This window comes from Mchenga conophoros, linkage group LG14 (genome assembly GCF_057382185.1).
Source record: "Mchenga conophoros isolate Kocher_MC1m ecotype Shallow Benthic linkage group LG14, M_conophoros_male_GT1.1, whole genome shotgun sequence".
In the NCBI taxonomy this organism is placed as follows: Eukaryota; Metazoa; Chordata; class Actinopteri; order Cichliformes; family Cichlidae; genus Mchenga; species Mchenga conophoros.
The window spans coordinates 9,391,737-9,408,948 of NC_140539.1; the positions used below are offsets into that span (position 1 = coordinate 9,391,737).

The 17,212-nt window shown below is 42.4% G+C and overlaps 1 protein-coding gene across 1 annotated transcript; it reads left to right on the forward strand.

Annotated features, from left to right (window-relative positions):
• The first annotated feature begins 5,751 nt into the window (after window positions 1-5,751).
• Window positions 5,752-17,153, forward strand: meis3 (myeloid ecotropic viral integration site 3). The gene is made up of 13 exons (XM_085245069.1): window positions 5,752-6,166; window positions 6,509-6,611; window positions 9,897-10,036; window positions 10,282-10,456; window positions 10,543-10,593; window positions 10,682-10,732; window positions 10,989-11,138; window positions 11,299-11,407; window positions 12,432-12,577; window positions 13,200-13,276; window positions 14,603-14,661; window positions 14,758-14,844; window positions 15,822-17,153. The coding sequence occupies exons 2-13, from the start codon at window positions 6,600-6,602 to the stop codon at window positions 16,019-16,021; spliced, it is 1,257 nt and encodes a 418-aa protein (XP_085101195.1). The 5' UTR covers window positions 5,752-6,166; window positions 6,509-6,599; the 3' UTR covers window positions 16,022-17,153.
• The last annotated feature ends 59 nt before the right edge of the window (window positions 17,154-17,212 follow it).

A 17,212-nucleotide genomic window follows, 5' to 3' on the forward strand; every position in this document is an offset into this window, starting at 1 on the left:
TGTGTGTGTGGGGGGATGCTAAACAACTTAGTTTGGTACTGTGTGTGTGTATTGTGGTCACCTTTCTGCATGTTTATCACTTGAGATTTAGTGTGGATATATATGTATATGTTATGAGGTTTATGCAAAGTGTGGGTTTCGTCAAAAGGGCAATAGAATCTGCATCTCATTACCTGTTGATGCCCGCCGAACATGCACACACACTTCAAACACACACACGTGGTATGCTCAGCAGAATTGAGTGGGCTCTGGGAAATCAATTAAACTGATCGGGATATTTAATGTCCCTTTCTTGCAGGCCAAGTTCTGCAAAAAAAAAAAGAAAAAAAGAAAAAGAAATTTTGTGTTAAGAAAAAAAAAAGAAGCTTCGACCAGCTGTGGATGTAAAGCCGACTCTCTTCTTCCCTTCGGCCCCTCCTCTACCCATGCAAGCCATGCAGTGACAGGTAGATTAAGGGGTGTGATAGATGCCCCCCTCTCTGTGGCTCCCTCCTCTCCACCACCCCCCTTTTCCCTCCCCTCCATCCATCATGGCGGCTGGTGTAATTGCGGCTGCGTGGGGCTGGCAGAGGGAGCTTCCATCCATCTCCTTAACAACAAACAGTCACGAGGACGGATGGCGCTGCTCTCCCCAGTTAATCTCCATCTATAAGGGGGTAGGGTGGGGACCAGGGGTGGGGGGGTGGAGGTGGTGGAGGAGAAGGAGGGGAAGAATGGAAGAGAAGAAAATAACTGAAGGGAATAAAGGTGGTTTTGGCCTTTAAAGACAAAAAATATGGCAAAGCAGAAGGCAGAGGGAACCAGGGAATGGAAATATGGTAAGATGGCAGCGGGGACGTGAAGGAAGATGAATGACACGGGTTGAGGGGACTGAGAGAAACTGGGGGGAAAGTTTGCAAACAGGCTGCAGGAGCAGGTCGATAAGGGCGGATTTGCTTGGCCAGCATGCCAGAAGAAAACCGGAGAGAGATGGAGGAACACGGGCAAGGAGGGAGGGAGGGAGGGTAAAAATTTATGTCCACACAGCCAGACAAAAAAGAAACTAGATAGGCATGGCCTCATAAAAATGCACTCTGCACCCACTAACTGCACCCCACTTTTACCTCTCTCTTGTTCCTTTCCTCATCCCCTCATTCGCAAAGCAGGCGGCAAAGGCTTACGGTTGTCTGATGTTTTGGGTGGTTCAGTGTGGTTGCCAGAGGTCATAGCAGCCATATTTTCTTAATGGTGGAGTCACTGAAGTCAACAAGGCTGGGTGGCCTTCTCAAGTCGAGTAAAACTAGAGTTTTGTTGCGAAATGGGGCAGCAGCAACAGCAGCAGTTGCTGGAGGTGGGTGATTTTCACCTTGCAGATGATGAAAAGGATGGACTGGAATTTTAAAAGTGTCAACAGCTGGCAATGTCACATTTGTTTTTGCAGCAGCAGCTGCATTTAGCTGAGAACAGGAAGAGGAAAGTGGGAGGAAATTCTGCTGGGAACTTGATGAGTTTACAGACAAACCCTCTTTCTATTTTTCCTGTGTCACACAAGAAGAACATAAAGACACATGCGCTCTCACATTCAAACAGTTCCACATACAACTCTGCCTGTTGTTTCCTGTTTTCTAGCCCTGGGCATCACCTGCAGTCAGGCCCAGATTAGAAGAGTACCACTGACCTTCGTGTAAACCACTGAACCACTGTAAACCACTGTAAACCACCACTGACCACCTTGACAGTAACCCTCCAGCACGCAAGCAAACAAGCAAGCGAGCACACACATTTACATACACACAAACACGTATATGCATCTCTGGGTCTACTGCAAGCACGTGCACCCAACAGGCCTTGTGCAGTGGAGAGAGCGCCTGAGCCTTGACAGGGAATGACAAATAACTGCAGCAGCCCTGACATGGCGAATGGTCCCACAGTGAACCTGCCTGACTGATTTCCAGCTCTTTGGTGTAGAGAGCGAGCCCGTTCTTTACACAAGGTCCCCAACAACACAAGGCCAACACGTAAAGCTGAATTAACCTGGGAGTCAGACAAGAAGCCAATACTACGTTTTTATCAGCCACCGCGCATGCAGTCGCACTGTCTGCCAAACACGGACTGAATTACTGCACAAGTGATAGCATGTGACCTCATGTTCAGACTGGGTTTTAAATAATTATGCTGAAAATGTACACTCATCCAAACAGCATGTTATAAGAAGAACAAGGTGGGGATCCTCTAAAGGCAGCAAAAGGAAATCTAGTTTATGGCGTACGAGTAAGGCTTTTGTTTTGTTGACACGCATGTATAGAAAAACTTTTGCATAAAGATTAATATTGCTTTAATCTGATCTATGAAAAGTCTTTAATCATGTCATGATTGTCAGGAATGGAAAAACTAACAAAGTAGCGATAGTAAGTCATCTATTTTACATTAAGAAATGATTAAGCACAAACCCACAAAGACTTTTGTGCACATTTGGAAGAGGTTGTGTAAACAACCCAGTGAATCGCACATTTAGTGGGTAGAAAAAATTCAATTAAATCTTATTTATATAGAACGAAATCACAACAACAGTCACTTCAGGGCGCTTTATATTTTAAGGGAAAGACTCCACAATGTTACAGAGAAAACCCCGACAATCAGATGATCCCTTATGCACACTTGGTGACAGTGGGGAGGAAAAACTCCCTTTTAAAAGGAAGAAACCTCCAGCAGAACTAGGTTCAGGGAGGGGCGGCCACCTGCTTTGACCGGTTTGAGGTAAGGGGAGAGACACAGGACAATCTATTCTACATAGTAGAGGTGGTGCAATTTTTGTTGTTGTTTTATCAAGCTGATAAAGCAACAATATAGCAAAGATAGAATCCTAACTACAAGAGCTAATTTACTGTTTCAATGTTGTAATCTTGTTTCACGATGTGTTGTTTTAACGCACACATTTTAACTCTTTATATTAACAAACCCACGTTATAATACCTATAAGTATTTATTTATTTTTAATTATTATTAATATTATTAATTATTCCAACATGATTATCAACTGCATATTGGCTCATGGTTAGTAATTACAATGCACTTTCTAAGGCTTTTTCAGGACACACACATATTCATCAACTCAATAACACACTATAAATACAAGTGCTAAAAACTCTTGATAAATAGTGGGACATTACACTGTAGAAAACATGAATTTTACTGCTAACAAGCAAACAAGTAATCATTAATAATGCATACTTGTGAGTAGCAAGGGGGTAATTTATGTTAATGCCATCAATTTAGGGTTTATGTCTAAACTGATAGTTAATTGAATAGCTGATAATAGACAGTAAGGATAGCATTCAATTACACGTACACTACATATAATATTTATAAATACCATATTATGTATTTGTTAATGATTGAACGTTATTTCATTACTGAGCAGTGAGCCTGTCCTCACTGGTCAAAGGATGTCAGATACTGCTGCTTGCATTGTATTTCAGCCTAAATCACGATCTTTTTCTCAACCTAATCAAGACTAAACATAACCAAACAGATGGCAGCGTAAACACAAAGCAGAAATAAAAAAAATAACAGTGACTGAAGGAGGTCAATGAGCCACAGACTTCATGTTTGGAGTCTTATGATTCCACTCTACCTGCTTTCCTACACATTTTTTAACAAAAGCATTTTTAATATTACTTTACTTTACAAAATATGTTCACTCCACAGTCTTTATGAATCATTTATAGAGTTTGATAAGCAGTAGTTGGGAACTTACAATACCTATTTATATGATGTTCAATTATTAAATAATTACCAAGTATTACCAACTATTATTCCACGGTTTGGAAACAATAACTACCTGTTAGAGAGAGGTTAAATTAACATTTAATGTGCCATTTATTAATTGATATCAGAATATTTAATCTAATATTCTGTAGTTAGTAGTGTTAAATTAAGTCTGTCTGTTTCTGAAAATTCAACGAGACCTCCTTCCAATAACCAGTTTTTCACTTATTAAGCAATAACTAGGACGTTATAATGAGAAAAGTCTTACTAACTTACAATCTGGTTGTGCAGAACAAGGGAAGTGTTGTATAATGACTAATGAAGAGCTAATAAACCACTAATGAATGTTGATAAGCCACCAGCTGAAGGTGAATATAAATGCTACCCTGCAGTTTGCTCTGTGAGTTATTTTGGGGCATCTCTGTGTGCCTCCGTGAGAACATTCAGATCAGCCGTGTTACCCGTTAGCACAAACTTAATAACATATGTTGTGTTAAAACGTGTTGTTATGCTGTGAGTGAAAGGAGGTGTTACAGCTGTGATAAAAGTGATGGGTCGTTTAAGTGTTTGTGATGTAAATGGCTGTAATCTGTGTTTAGATAAACAGCCTGTTGGATAAAGTGCGAAGATTTATGGTCCAATTCAGAAAAATGCTTGAGAAAAATCCGGATCAAGATCTGATCAAGAAATCAATAACTTTTGATGGTCGTGTATGTCGTCAGCCATCCGGGTCACTGTAGTCTTAAGGGCTTGAAAAAAAAAACTTTGAAAAAATTAACTTATGTTAATTCAGTAGGCTATTTGTGTTGTGGAAAGGGTTAGAGGAAAATCTAAAGCCCTGCGAAGATGAATCCATCAGATGTTACACGCTTCGGTGTTAATCCTTTCATTTAACCTGTTAAAGAGAAAACAAGCCTTGGATCGCCTTTTCCAGCCCATTGACATGGCATCGTGGCTCAGTGTAGGATGGGGCTTGAGCTCTGTGATCACCCCCGCAGGAAAGCAGCACCCTGCGGAGTTGAAAGCCCTCCCCGGCTGCAGGGACGACGCGGGGCCCTCGCAGGCGGCCCTACGGCCAAACACCGTGCCGCCCACAGAGCCGCCTGCCCCGGCCTCCTGATCCCCGCCAAGCCGCTGCTGATTGAAAAGCAGCCGCCTGTTGGCCCCTCACAGCAGGGCCCGGGGGAAAAGAACGTTTTGGATAATTATCATGTTACTTAGATGTCATTTACAACACAAGACGGCGAGTTTAGCAATGCCACTAACATCTGAAAGGTCCCCCCTCTCTCTCTCTGTTTCTCTCTTTCTGGTTAAAATGAAAGTTACGCGTAATGGTTTTATTTTCGGACGTCTTTCAATCAACAACAACAATTAAGAAAGAGGGCCAAAGGGTGGCATTTGATTTGGGTCAAAAGGCTGCCCTTGAATGGACGTCAACAAAAACAGCAAAACACTGTGAGCCTGTAAATGTCATGAGCACGCTCCAAACTTATTTATGAGGCACAGGAGGGATAGCTTCACCGAGACCAACTTTAATCCTATAATTAGTGGAGGTGAACTCCGCCGAAGGCAAACCAGCGTTATTTTTCTACAGCTTTCTCTTTCTAATTCAAGTCCTAATTGTTGCACATGTGATTAAAGTGCCCATATTTCAGAAGGAGACCGTTTTGAATGAAATGTCTTTGTTGTGTGTGTGTGTGAAGGTGATCACACACCTTCAAAGTGTCTGGATTTTCATAGATTCTCTTAAACAGTGTGAGCTATCGCTATTCTTCTCCCCAGTTATCCCGAGATGATAACCGCGCAGCTGCAGGGGGAGGATGGAGGGGTGGAGGAGTGAAATCAGCGCGGAGATAAAAACAAAAAAGCGATCGAGGGGGTCTGCGTCTTCTTCTTCTTCTCTGGCGTTTGTGTGTGTGATAAGGATAAGGAGGAGGGGAAAAGAAGGAAAGGGAGGAGGAGGGATGAGGGGGGGCGTGAGTGGGGGGGCAAGAGACCCCGTCGTGTTTTGACCCTCCGAAACCTCCCCGCACACCGCCACCATCACCATCACCACCACTCCACCTCCTCCTTCTCTGCACCTCCTCCTCCTCCGTCTCTCCTCTGGAGGCTGAAAACACCATTGCTCATTCCCAGCCGTGACATTTTCCAGCCTGTCGCCGTATGCTGAGCGGACAGCCAAACGCGAGGAGCCAGGAAAGGAAGAAGAAGAAGAAAAAAACTGGGGGGAAAGGAGGGACGCTGTCTGTGAGTCCGTCTTCCACAGCACCGAGCATCTCGACGCTCTGCGATCCGGAGCGAGACGCGCACCAGGCGGAGGCGAGGCGCTGCAGGAAGCCGCCGCTCCCTTTCACACCGGGGGATTGTGGACTACACCGGACACGGCGTAGGACAGGATACGGCGAGCGTTTACGTCTCGGTGGGACATTTTACACCATTTATTTGAGCCTCGCATTACTCCTCCTCATCCGGCAATAGCGTTTAATGGGCTGCTGGGATTATTATAGCGTTTATTAGCTATTATCTTACTATAAAGCATTAGGTCCTCCATAGAATATCAGCCGTCCATAAAACCTCTAGTCCCGTCGTTATGTTGTTATATAAAGCACGATGGACTCTGAGTAAACACACACGCACACAAGGAGCAGGTCCTAAGTGTTTATATCCAATACCTCACGCTGTTGTTGAATCCCATGGGCTGTTCTTACAATTACAACTTAATTCACAATAAATATAAAAACAAATGCACTTTTATTTCCAGGACCCCGGAAGGCAGAGGAAGGGAGCAAAGCACGCTGCGCTAGCCGAGCAGCGCATCATCATCCCCGGTGTAGGACTGGCTGTCGGGTCGCATGGAGAAGAGGGTAGGGCTGCTCTTTTTTTTTCTTTTTTTTAATGAGTGAGGCAGACAAGAGCCTGTCTCGGCTAACATCGTTTTATCATTACAGAGAAGTAATTAGAAAACAGTCACAAAGGGAGCACATGGTAGGAAATCCTCTTGCTTGCAGGGCACATAAAAAAAAAAAGAAAAAATCAAGGCCCAGTGAAAGGAGAGCAGTGGATGTTTAGTAGGGGAAAGGACAGAACATTAATATCATTTCATGCTATAAAAACTCATCATAAAATATTCTGTATATAGCAGCTAAATGCTTACTTATAATCAATTTGATATTGATTCAAAGAACTTTTTGGCCCACCACTTTTAATCAACCATAATCTATTTCACGAGTTAAAATTCGGTCTAGTTTAGTTTATGCGATGCATAACTTGCAGTGTGGGAACCATAAAAGAATGTCCTTTTTTTTTTTTTGCGTATAGCCTAATGTCAGATAGGTTTAGAGTGGAGGTCATTAAGAGGCAGAGGAGAAGAGATGCAGCTCTGCAACTCGGTAAGTAGGTCAGTTTTTTTGCTACAGTGATTCAGAGGCTTGGTGGTGGTGGTGGTGGTGGAGGAGAAATAGGCTGACGGGCAGCAGGCGGACAGAGACCTCTGAATGGAGGAAAGCAAGTGTAGATATTCAGTGTGTATACAGAAAATCACTGCCGTGTGAAAACAGCGCAGACAGCGAGAGCAGCAGGGGCCAAACATGGACAACCACGTGTACCGGGAACTGCTTGCACACAGAGCCCATATAAAGAAACTGAAAGATTTTCAGATCGCAGAAATAAAATGGATACTTGCTGTATGGCTCATTTGTATATTGAGAGACAGAAGATTTTCACTGCTCCATTTAACGTTAAATGTTTTTATTCGGGTTCGTACAGTAATAACGCAGATTAAAAGAGAAAAGTTAAAAATTAAAATTAAACAATCAATTCAAATGGAAATCAGTGCTTTAACGTGTCTCTGCGAAAAACACGCCTATATTGTGGCGCTCCAGTCTATAACCTGCAACAGGTACGGGTATTTTACCCTCAGAAGAAATATGTAGATTTCGTTTTGGAAAGCTGTAGATAATCATTTCCATATCTTAGGCAAATTTAATAATTAATACAATTTTTAAACAGTGCATTATAGAAATATATGCTAAATCTATGTTCTTTCCTTGTGGAGGGTATCGCCCGCTGCTTGCGCTTTGCGATTTTTAAGGTTTATTGATTTTAGAAGAGCGTGGAAAATCTGAAGTTTAGCACAAAATTATCAAAAATATCCACACTTAGTTATTTTCCAGTAAAATGAAAGCAGGCTTGTACTTTTAAGCCCATAGATTAAATTGCGTGTTTCTTGTTTTAAAACACAGTTTTTAAATTTCAGTTTGAAAGAATTTATATTTACAGTTAAATTATTCTCCGCTGATAGAACATTAGCTTCTTTTGCTCAGCTTTACTTTCACATAGTGTCTGACATTTATGAAACACAGCATCTGCTCCAGGTTTCCTCTTTTAGAAAACTTTGCGTTACTGTGGCGCATATGACCATAGTCAAACAGCTCAAAGTCTCCTGTTAGGCCAGCTATAACTTCTTTTTTTTTAAAATATAATGAAAATGTTGTTCTGCCATCTGAATCCTGTTTACCGGCTCCGTGACTTTTCTGAAAAAAAGGGAACATTCGCGGAATTTGTCATCTCGACTTGTTCGCTTTGATCCGCCTCGACGCACGGAAACTCGATAGGGGCCGTGCGTAAAGAGAGACGCGCAATCTGATAGCGGTGATTGTGTTAATAGCCAGCCTCCATAAAAACTAGAAGGTGTCCGGGGACAGGGCCTCAGAGCAGGTGCTTTCTGTGATCCCGGTGGCCATATGTGAGGCTGAAATGCAACAATTTGATAAGGCGTTTAGGACAGTGGTTCCCAAAGTGGGGTCCGGAGACCTCCAAAGGGGTCTTAAAGAGGGGTTTTCATGGAAGGCATGTGCATGCGTGTAAAGAGGAATGATTTAATTTCTGTTTCATTCTTTTATGTAATTCCCAGAGGTTAACATTGAGGGAGAATAATTGCTTTTATACCAGGTTTCACTGTCTCACCACTTGCAGGTTATCTGCTTTTGCACTCTACAAATAAACATCACTGATGATCTGGAAGTGGACACTTCTGAGTAAAATAAATATAAAAATAATGTGGTTAATCAGAAACCTTTATTTGGAAACAGTCTGCGCAGTAAAAACCAGCCTAAGCGCATCATAACATTAATGACTGGGTTAAAATAACACTGAAGTTAAAGGTGTCCATGCTGGGGTCACTTGTCCCGTGCAGTCTGATCCCAGTGGCCCTTTGGGAGTGTAACAGGAGTCCCAGAAGCAGATCTTCTGACCTGAGCAACATCACCTTAGAGACTGAGTTTCAATAACTCAATAAAACTCACACAGAGACAGAGCAAGTTGGGGGAACCAGGGAGTCAGACATGTGGATTCATGACACGTATTTTGAGGGCTGCTGAGTGCACGATTGTCTCTGTGCATGTGTGAGTCATTGCGTCTGCAACATATGTCTGTGTATGATTCCCTCTGCAAGTGGGCCTCAGTGAGGCTGTCACACAGCAAATCATGAGAGATGTCTGCACAGCTACTGTCTTGTCTGAGTAATGCAACCAGGATACTGTATTAGCAGCTACAGGCTTGCTGTCTTTCTTCAAAGATGACATCGCCTTCTTTTGTTATCTCCTCCTCTTCTTCTTAGCTCACAGAAAGTAAACTTTTCAAGTAGTGAGGATAACTGCTTTGCAGCTCTGCTGCTGCTGCTTCTGTTTGGCTTTCATGAGTGTTTTAGGATCCTGGCATTGCTAGAATTTCCTTAAGTATCTCATCATTCTACCAAAGTGAAAAAAAAAAGCAATTTTTCATAATTAAAGTGCATCTTTCCTCCTCAGATGATCCAGGCCATTTTTCTCATGAATGTTACATCAAACTGCAGTGACACTGGTTCGACAGTTAGTTTCAGATTAGCTAGGATTACTAGTTGTAATAGCACTTACACACATACTCAAACTTACAATATCAATAGGCGGTCATTTTCCATTTATATAAATGACAGCATAAACAGAAGCATACAGATATAAGCCCACATCAGGTCTAGTAACTGTAACTGTATATTAGACCGTTCCACTGACAGCCCGACCACATAATAAAATCCCAGTGTGATTTGATGTCAGACAGCCACAGATGTCCAACGTGTCTCATGTTTTCTGTCTTTTCATCTAATTGTGTTTCAGTATGAAGAGCTGGTGCACTACTCAGGGTCAGAGGGCATGTCGGTGGGGGGGTACGGGGATGAAGTCCGGGGGCTTCCTCCCCCGCAGTACGGACCCACCATCCCCGACTCCCTCAAACACCACAAGGACCAGATCTACGGGTAAGCATGTGTCAAAAAATGATTTAGTAGCCTCATGCACACTCTTATGAGATTAACATAAAGTATATATTTGTGCTGAATATGAAAATACACATGGAGTGTTTATAGCTGTGTGCAACATAAATACTGCGGTTTAAAGTTTCTCTTAACACATGAATGTCAACTGTGACTGTGTTTATGTATAGTTTGTTAACTCTGTGTGTGTGTGTGTGTGTGTGTGTGTGTGTGTGTGTGTGTGTGTACAGTCACCCACTGTTTCCACTGCTGGCCTTAGTGTTTGAGAAGTGTGAGCTGGCCACCTGCTCCCCTCGAGACTCCACCTCCCTGTCAGCAACCTCCCACCTCCCTGGCATGACCAATCACAGCGACGTCTGCTCCTCCGAATCCTTCAACGATGACATCGCCGCCTTCGCAAAGCAGGTGAGCGGTGACTGTGAGGCCCAATCAGAGAACCAGGTCTCAGCTGATGTTGTTTGCTTACAGATTTTTTTAATACCGGGTTGCAGATTCGGTCAGAGAAACCCATTTTTTCTTCCAATCCCGAGCTGGACAATTTGGTATGATGCACCAACTAACTTCACACTTAACTCAGATTTCACATTGTGGGATATGTTTTCATAACTAAAGTGCATCTTTCCTCCTCAGATGATCCAGGCCATACAGGTTCTTCGCTTTCATTTACTGGAGTTAGAGAAGGTTGGTGAGACTGCATGTTGTTGATGTTATCTTTGTTTAGCATCATATTTCTTTTTATTAAACTAAACAAGAAAGGCAATAAGTCTGTAAAATTCTTATTGTTATAGTTATAATTTCTTTAAATTTGAAATATGTGCACCTGTCCTTTAATCTGTTGGTAGGCTTAAAGCTTAAAGCTCATTATTAGGTATTATTAGTATTAATTATTAAGTAAAAATCTGTAAAAATAAATAAATAAATAAATCTTTTTCCCAAGGTGCACGACCTGTGTGATAATTTCTGCCATCGCTACATCACCTGTCTGAAGGGCAAAATGCCCACAGACCTTGTGCTGGATGAGCGAGAGGGTGGGTCCAAGTCTGACATGGAGGATTTCACCGGGTCCTGTACCAGTCTGTCGGAGCAGGTGAGACGTTGGATGTTGATCGGCATGCTTATCACACATCCATCTGTGTCCACTGAGAATCCAGAGTAGTGCCCCTAGTGTTTCTCAATTCCCTTTTATTCCGCCTGTACTAGGAATTCCTCATCTCACCTCTGTCCTCCATCTTTCCCTGTGCCTGCAGAATGCATCGTGGCTACGAGAGCCAGATGAATGTGCCACTACTCCTCTGGGAACGCCAGGCACCTGTGGCCTACCTTCACACAGCACAGCAGACACCTGTAGTGATGCAGGTACACATACGCTAGCACAGATCTTAGCTGCATAATTATAATAGCCAAAGGAAGTCGCAGCTATGATATATCTAAAACCATCAGGGAATTAAATTTAACTCTTTCCCCAATCTCTGTACCCTCAATGATGTGTTTCTCAATATATATCTATAAATACTTAGTTTGATGGCCATAAGAGCAGGCTTCAGGTTTTTCTGAGGGTAGTCCTAATAAACTGTATAGGGAGAGGTCATTCTCACTAACGTCTGATGCACAGCCAGTCCTTTTGTGCTGGAAGCATGCCTGAAACATGACAGAAACCACTCAGTTTAGAGAAGAGACATAAGGGTGTTACCTGGCAGGTGTCCACAGGGTTAAAGAGTCAGAGTACAGAAAAGACAGGCAGATAGAGTGGAAAGTAAAAGAATCAGTCTGCGCAGAGCAGAGGACAATTTGTGCGTGAGACATGATCATATGTGTATTATTTACATGACATCAATAGTTAATGATGAACAGAGCTACTGTGTGCACCAGAAAACACTGCAGTGAGGAAGCAGACACAGGGAAAGCAGGTTACACATTCACTGTGTATAGTAAGAATATAAATAACTGTGTGTTAAAACAAGCCAGTATTATCATAACTACTGGTAGCTGCATTGATAATCAATGAATCACTTTAGGTGTTTTTAAACAAAAATGAGAAACATTCTTCGCTTTCAGCTTCTTAAAGACAAATTACTGCCTTTCTCTGTCATTCGCAATATTAAATATTTCAAGCTGGATAGAAAAAATAGTTTCAGTGCAATAACTCTAGAAAATTAACCATCTTTCAACCGTAAAATGAATGACATGCACAGCAGTTATACTAAACTGTAAAATAATAGTTATGGTGAGTTTGATTTGTGAAAGCAGAGTGTGGTTTTAAAGCTGACGCAGTTTGCCTGTCTCGGGTCAAACACATTTGCTTAGTGGGCTCGCGTGAGTTGGGACCTGATAGATGCTGGCAGTCATTTAGGATGATGATGATTCCATGGTCTCCCTGCAGGCGATGGTCTCGATGGAGGCGTGGCCTCTCCCAGCACAGGTGAGGAGGACGAGACGGACAGAGACAGGAGGAACAACAAGAAGAGGGGGATCTTCCCTAAAGTGGCCACAAATATCATGAGAGCTTGGCTCTTCCAGCACCTGTCGGTGGGTTGGCTTTTCATCTACCTTCCACATTAAAGTGAATTATTACCCTTGAAAATATTGAATTTAAACGGTAGTTAAGTCATCCTTCCACACTGGTAACCAAACAAAGGAAGTCTGCGCGCTGTAATTAGTGAAAGAGAGGATTTAGCATGGAACAAAACGTCTATGACGGGAATAGAAAGAGGGGTGAATGGAGGTATAATGGAGGTCAATTAAATTAAATGAAAAATCTGGGATTAAGTGATTATGTGAATATGCTTGCTGCTGAATAATTGTGGAAGCGACAGAAATGGAGTGAGTAATTGTTGGTGAGCTGCTTGGATTGGTAATTAGCTACTAAATGAGGCAGGTCAAATGTTGCTTCACTTCAATTATTAAAACGTGTGTGTGAGTTAGAGAGAGATACTGAGATGGAAAGCGAGAGGGGCTGATGAGGGTGAAAATGGGAGTGCAGATGTTCGCTCAGACGGAAGGTCATCGATGTTCGAGCTGAGAGCTCACACACGTCGCTTTATTCTAGATTCAGGCCTCGAGATGATTCTCAACAAAAGCTGAAAAGATCACAGCGCAGAGTCTGGAATGTTTGATTTCTCTAACCTGAGCCTCGTGTGTCCTCCTGCAGCATCCGTACCCATCTGAGGAGCAGAAGAAGCAGCTGTCACAGGATACAGGACTGACCATCTTACAGGTCAACAACTGGTAAGTGTGCTCAACATCAGTTACATTTTTAGATGTGAAGCATAACCTTTACATTTTATGTTTCTTATGCCAAGATTTATTTTTATTGTGCATGTTACTAGTTTTGTGATTTGGTGCTATATGAACAGAACTGCGTTCCAGGGTTTAAACTTTGTCCAATAGTTACGCTCCTTTAGGCTCCGCCCCTCTGACGTTCATTGTTCCTTTAAAGTGTGGCAGGGAAAGGTTTTTTTTCCTTTTTCTGTAGGTTAAACCAGAAGTTAGCATCACCTTTGTTTTCTCCGCACAAAGCAGATTCTTGTTCTTTAATTATCGTGTAAAATAAAAGCTCATGGCATGTCAGCAAATTAATCTGAATGAATGCACATGTCTTTTCTGATCTTTGCAGCATAAGTGCAATTGGAAAAACTAAAATGCAGGCATTATGGTATAAACAAAACCACCTGGGTTCAGCGTAATGACGTTAATTGGCCCATTGTTAGTCAGTAGTGCTATTTTTTGTCATTATGCAAATGTGTGGGTGATTGAGCATGCATCCAGATTTCTAAAGCTTAAAGCTAGACCTTATTTCATCTTTCTAACCAAAGAGACCTGAATCCAAACGAGGGAACCAGAGGTGTAGAACTGCTATATCTCTTCTGGGTTTTAGGACTCGTTTCTCTGGTGCTCTATTGATGGAGATTTAAGATCCTCCCTGCCAGCATGCCCTGTTTTTAATGTTGTGTTGAAATTATGTTGCTGCTACTTTGCTTTGTGAACTTTTTTGGCAAGTTTTTATTCTACAAAGCCCAAAGTATTTTTTTTTAATCCAGTTAAAAAGTGCACACAAAAAAAAATTGATTTGAAAATAGACATTTAATGTACTTTACTGGAGTGTGCCGTGTAACAGGAAGCATTTTTCCCAAGCTGCAGTGCCATGTAATTCACAAGCTCTGTGTTCGGAATAGTAAACCAATAATCAAATAATCAAATTATTTAGTGCTCGCATCTTTCCTATACACTCTCTGAGCACACACACACACACGCACGCACACACACACACACACACACACACACACACACACACACACACACACACACACACACACACACACAAATCCAATCAATGCAGATCAATCAATTATCACAGGGCTGATCGATACGTCCTTTGCCCTAACGCTGATTTACTCTGTCCTCTGAAAGGGTTAAGTGGTTGTAAAATGGAAAAGGTTAATAGTCTCCCGGTCAGCCTTTTTCTCCATTAACGGGTGTCTCTCTCTCTCTCTCTCTCTCTCTCTCTCTCTCTCTCTCTCTCTCTCTCTCTATCTATGTGAATGCTTCATACAGGTTCATCAATGCCAGGAGGAGAATAGTCCAGCCAATGATTGATCAGTCAAATCGCTCAGGTCAGTGTTTAGTCAGTCATTCAGTAAATCTAAATGTGTGCATATGAGTGTGTGTCTGTTGTGTATTTGTGTAAGAAGGCGTGTGTTGTCTCACAGGTCAGGGTGGTCCCTACAGCCCGGAGGGCGCGGCTCTCGGGGGCTACGGGCTTGACGGCCAGGCCCACCTCGGGCTTCGAACAGCAGGTACGGCAGAATTAAATACAGCTGAACTGCATTCGTCACTAGGAGCACAAACACTATAGTTTATTTTGACAGACACACACCGTTTGTGCTGCTGGAAATACTCATTAGCACACCAAATGTGGAGTTATCCATCTCTGAAAACACCCCCCAACAACTGCAGCACCAAGCTGAATCTGGAAATCATTATGTTATTATATTATGATATATTATATCTTCAATAGGAGCCTTTGGTTTTGGAACTAAATTAAGGAGGGAAGTTGAAATTATTAAGAAATGTTTGTTTTGGTCTTTTCAGTTTGCTGTAGAAGTTAGTATGAAGTATGAATCTATAGAAAATTACCAGCAACGCTGATTATGAAACGAAAATAAATGAAAATAAATAACATGGATTAGGTGAAATATCTATACATATTAAATAAAATATAACTACCTGCGTGGCTACAGTTAATTAACGACCCACCAGTTTCTTTTTCATTTTCATTTCTAGTTGAAGTAGAAGTTTTAAAGTTTGTGATTTTAATATTAACAAAAAACTTTGCCCAGCACTAAACACCACTCTGAAATACCAAACCCCGTGTCCTAAAATAAAGTTGTTAAAAAACCTCTTAAAAGTCAGCAGCAGTGTTCAAGGGACTGAAATACATGCTGTACAGCAGGGCAGTGTTTAAAACCTGCATACGTTTGTTTTTAAGTCTGACAGGGATGTTTCCTGATTTATAGAATATTGCAATGAATTATAACAATTATTTGTAGCTTTAATTGAAAGCTGTTACAAATTTCAAAGGATTCAGGTGCTTAAGAGGAACTAAACAGGTGAACCTGCACTGAATACCTGCGTCAGGTTCACATAGTTTCCAGTGCAAACCTATAATCCATTAATAATGTGAAAAGACTGATTTAAGACAGAAGGGAAGGGTCTTCTGTACTTCTGCATCTTGGAGGATCCTCGTAAATATTCCACTTTCTTCTCGCACCAGGTCTCCAGGGAATGTCCTCCCTGCAGGGTGACTACCCCGGCGCTCTCCTGTCCCAACCAGGCTATCCTCCCCACCCAGGACCGTCCCTCCATTCTTATCCTGGCCCGCACCCTCACGCGGCCATGCTGCTCCACCCGCCGCCTCATGCACACCCCGCAGAGCCGCTGCTCACCCAAGGACTGGACATACACGCACATTAGTTGTGGGAGGATCTGGGGTGTATATGTGGTGTGTGTGTGTGTGTGAGAGAGAGAGAGGGGTAATTGCCGTTTGAATGTGTGTATATGTTTGGAGGGATATGTATGCGTGTGTGTGTGTGAGTGCGTGCGGCTGATTATGTGTAATGAAGGTACACTATTTAAAGAAAAAAAGACACATTTCTCCAAAAGTTTACATTCCCCACTGAAAGACACTGACCTCAATGTAGCTGTTCCACCCTAACACACATGCACACAAACACACACTCACACAAGTGGATGTGACCCTTACACACATGCGTTAGTCTGGACCCACAGGTTTAAGCCATACCTCTTTCAGAGTAGAAGTGCTTCCTCTTCTTTAAATGACTCCACTGTGTCCTGTGGGTGAGACATATGCTTTAAACTACACTTCCCATCATGCCTGCTGAACCACAGGAAGACCCAGGGATTGGATCAGACACACCGATGAATACTCATCCCGGACTTTTTGCCACAGCACGGGGCTCGGGTCCTGTGAGCACGCCTTCTTCACTCCTCCCTGTCTTCCTACACATGTTTGACTGTCAGAGACTGAGACACACACACACACACACACACTCCCCTTCACACACAAACTTTATTTAAAGCTTTGTTCTTTTGTTTTTTTGTGTTGTTATTTTTTTTGTTAGCTTTTTCTTATTCTATTTTTATATTTATGCACGCCACTCCAGGCGGCTGCAGCTTCACGTGAGTTTATTGAAATATTAGTGCTCTTCCTCAGCATGAAGCTAAACACTATGAATGACTTCCAGTCTGCCTCGCTATCGTACCACTGACCTCCTTAAGACGCCTGCAGGCGTCCGTTACCTTAGGATCTTTCCTATACACACGCACATACACACACATTGCAGTAAACACTACATTGAAAGCCATTGCAGCACGCACACGCACGCACACACAAAGTCCTCTGTAAGCATTTCTATTACAGTGTTGTCTGTCACAGCGGTGCGTGAGGGGAGCTGCAGCCAAAGGACTCTTTAAACATTCGGCTCCCTCTCCACTCTGCTTGGACTGCTGAAGTATTTCTGAATGATTATGATGATGAAGATGTTGATGGGAATACAGTTAAAGTATTAAAATCTTTTTATAAAACTTGAGGGTTTTTTGTCTTAAACCAGTAATATTATCACATGACATTTATTAGCAGGTTAA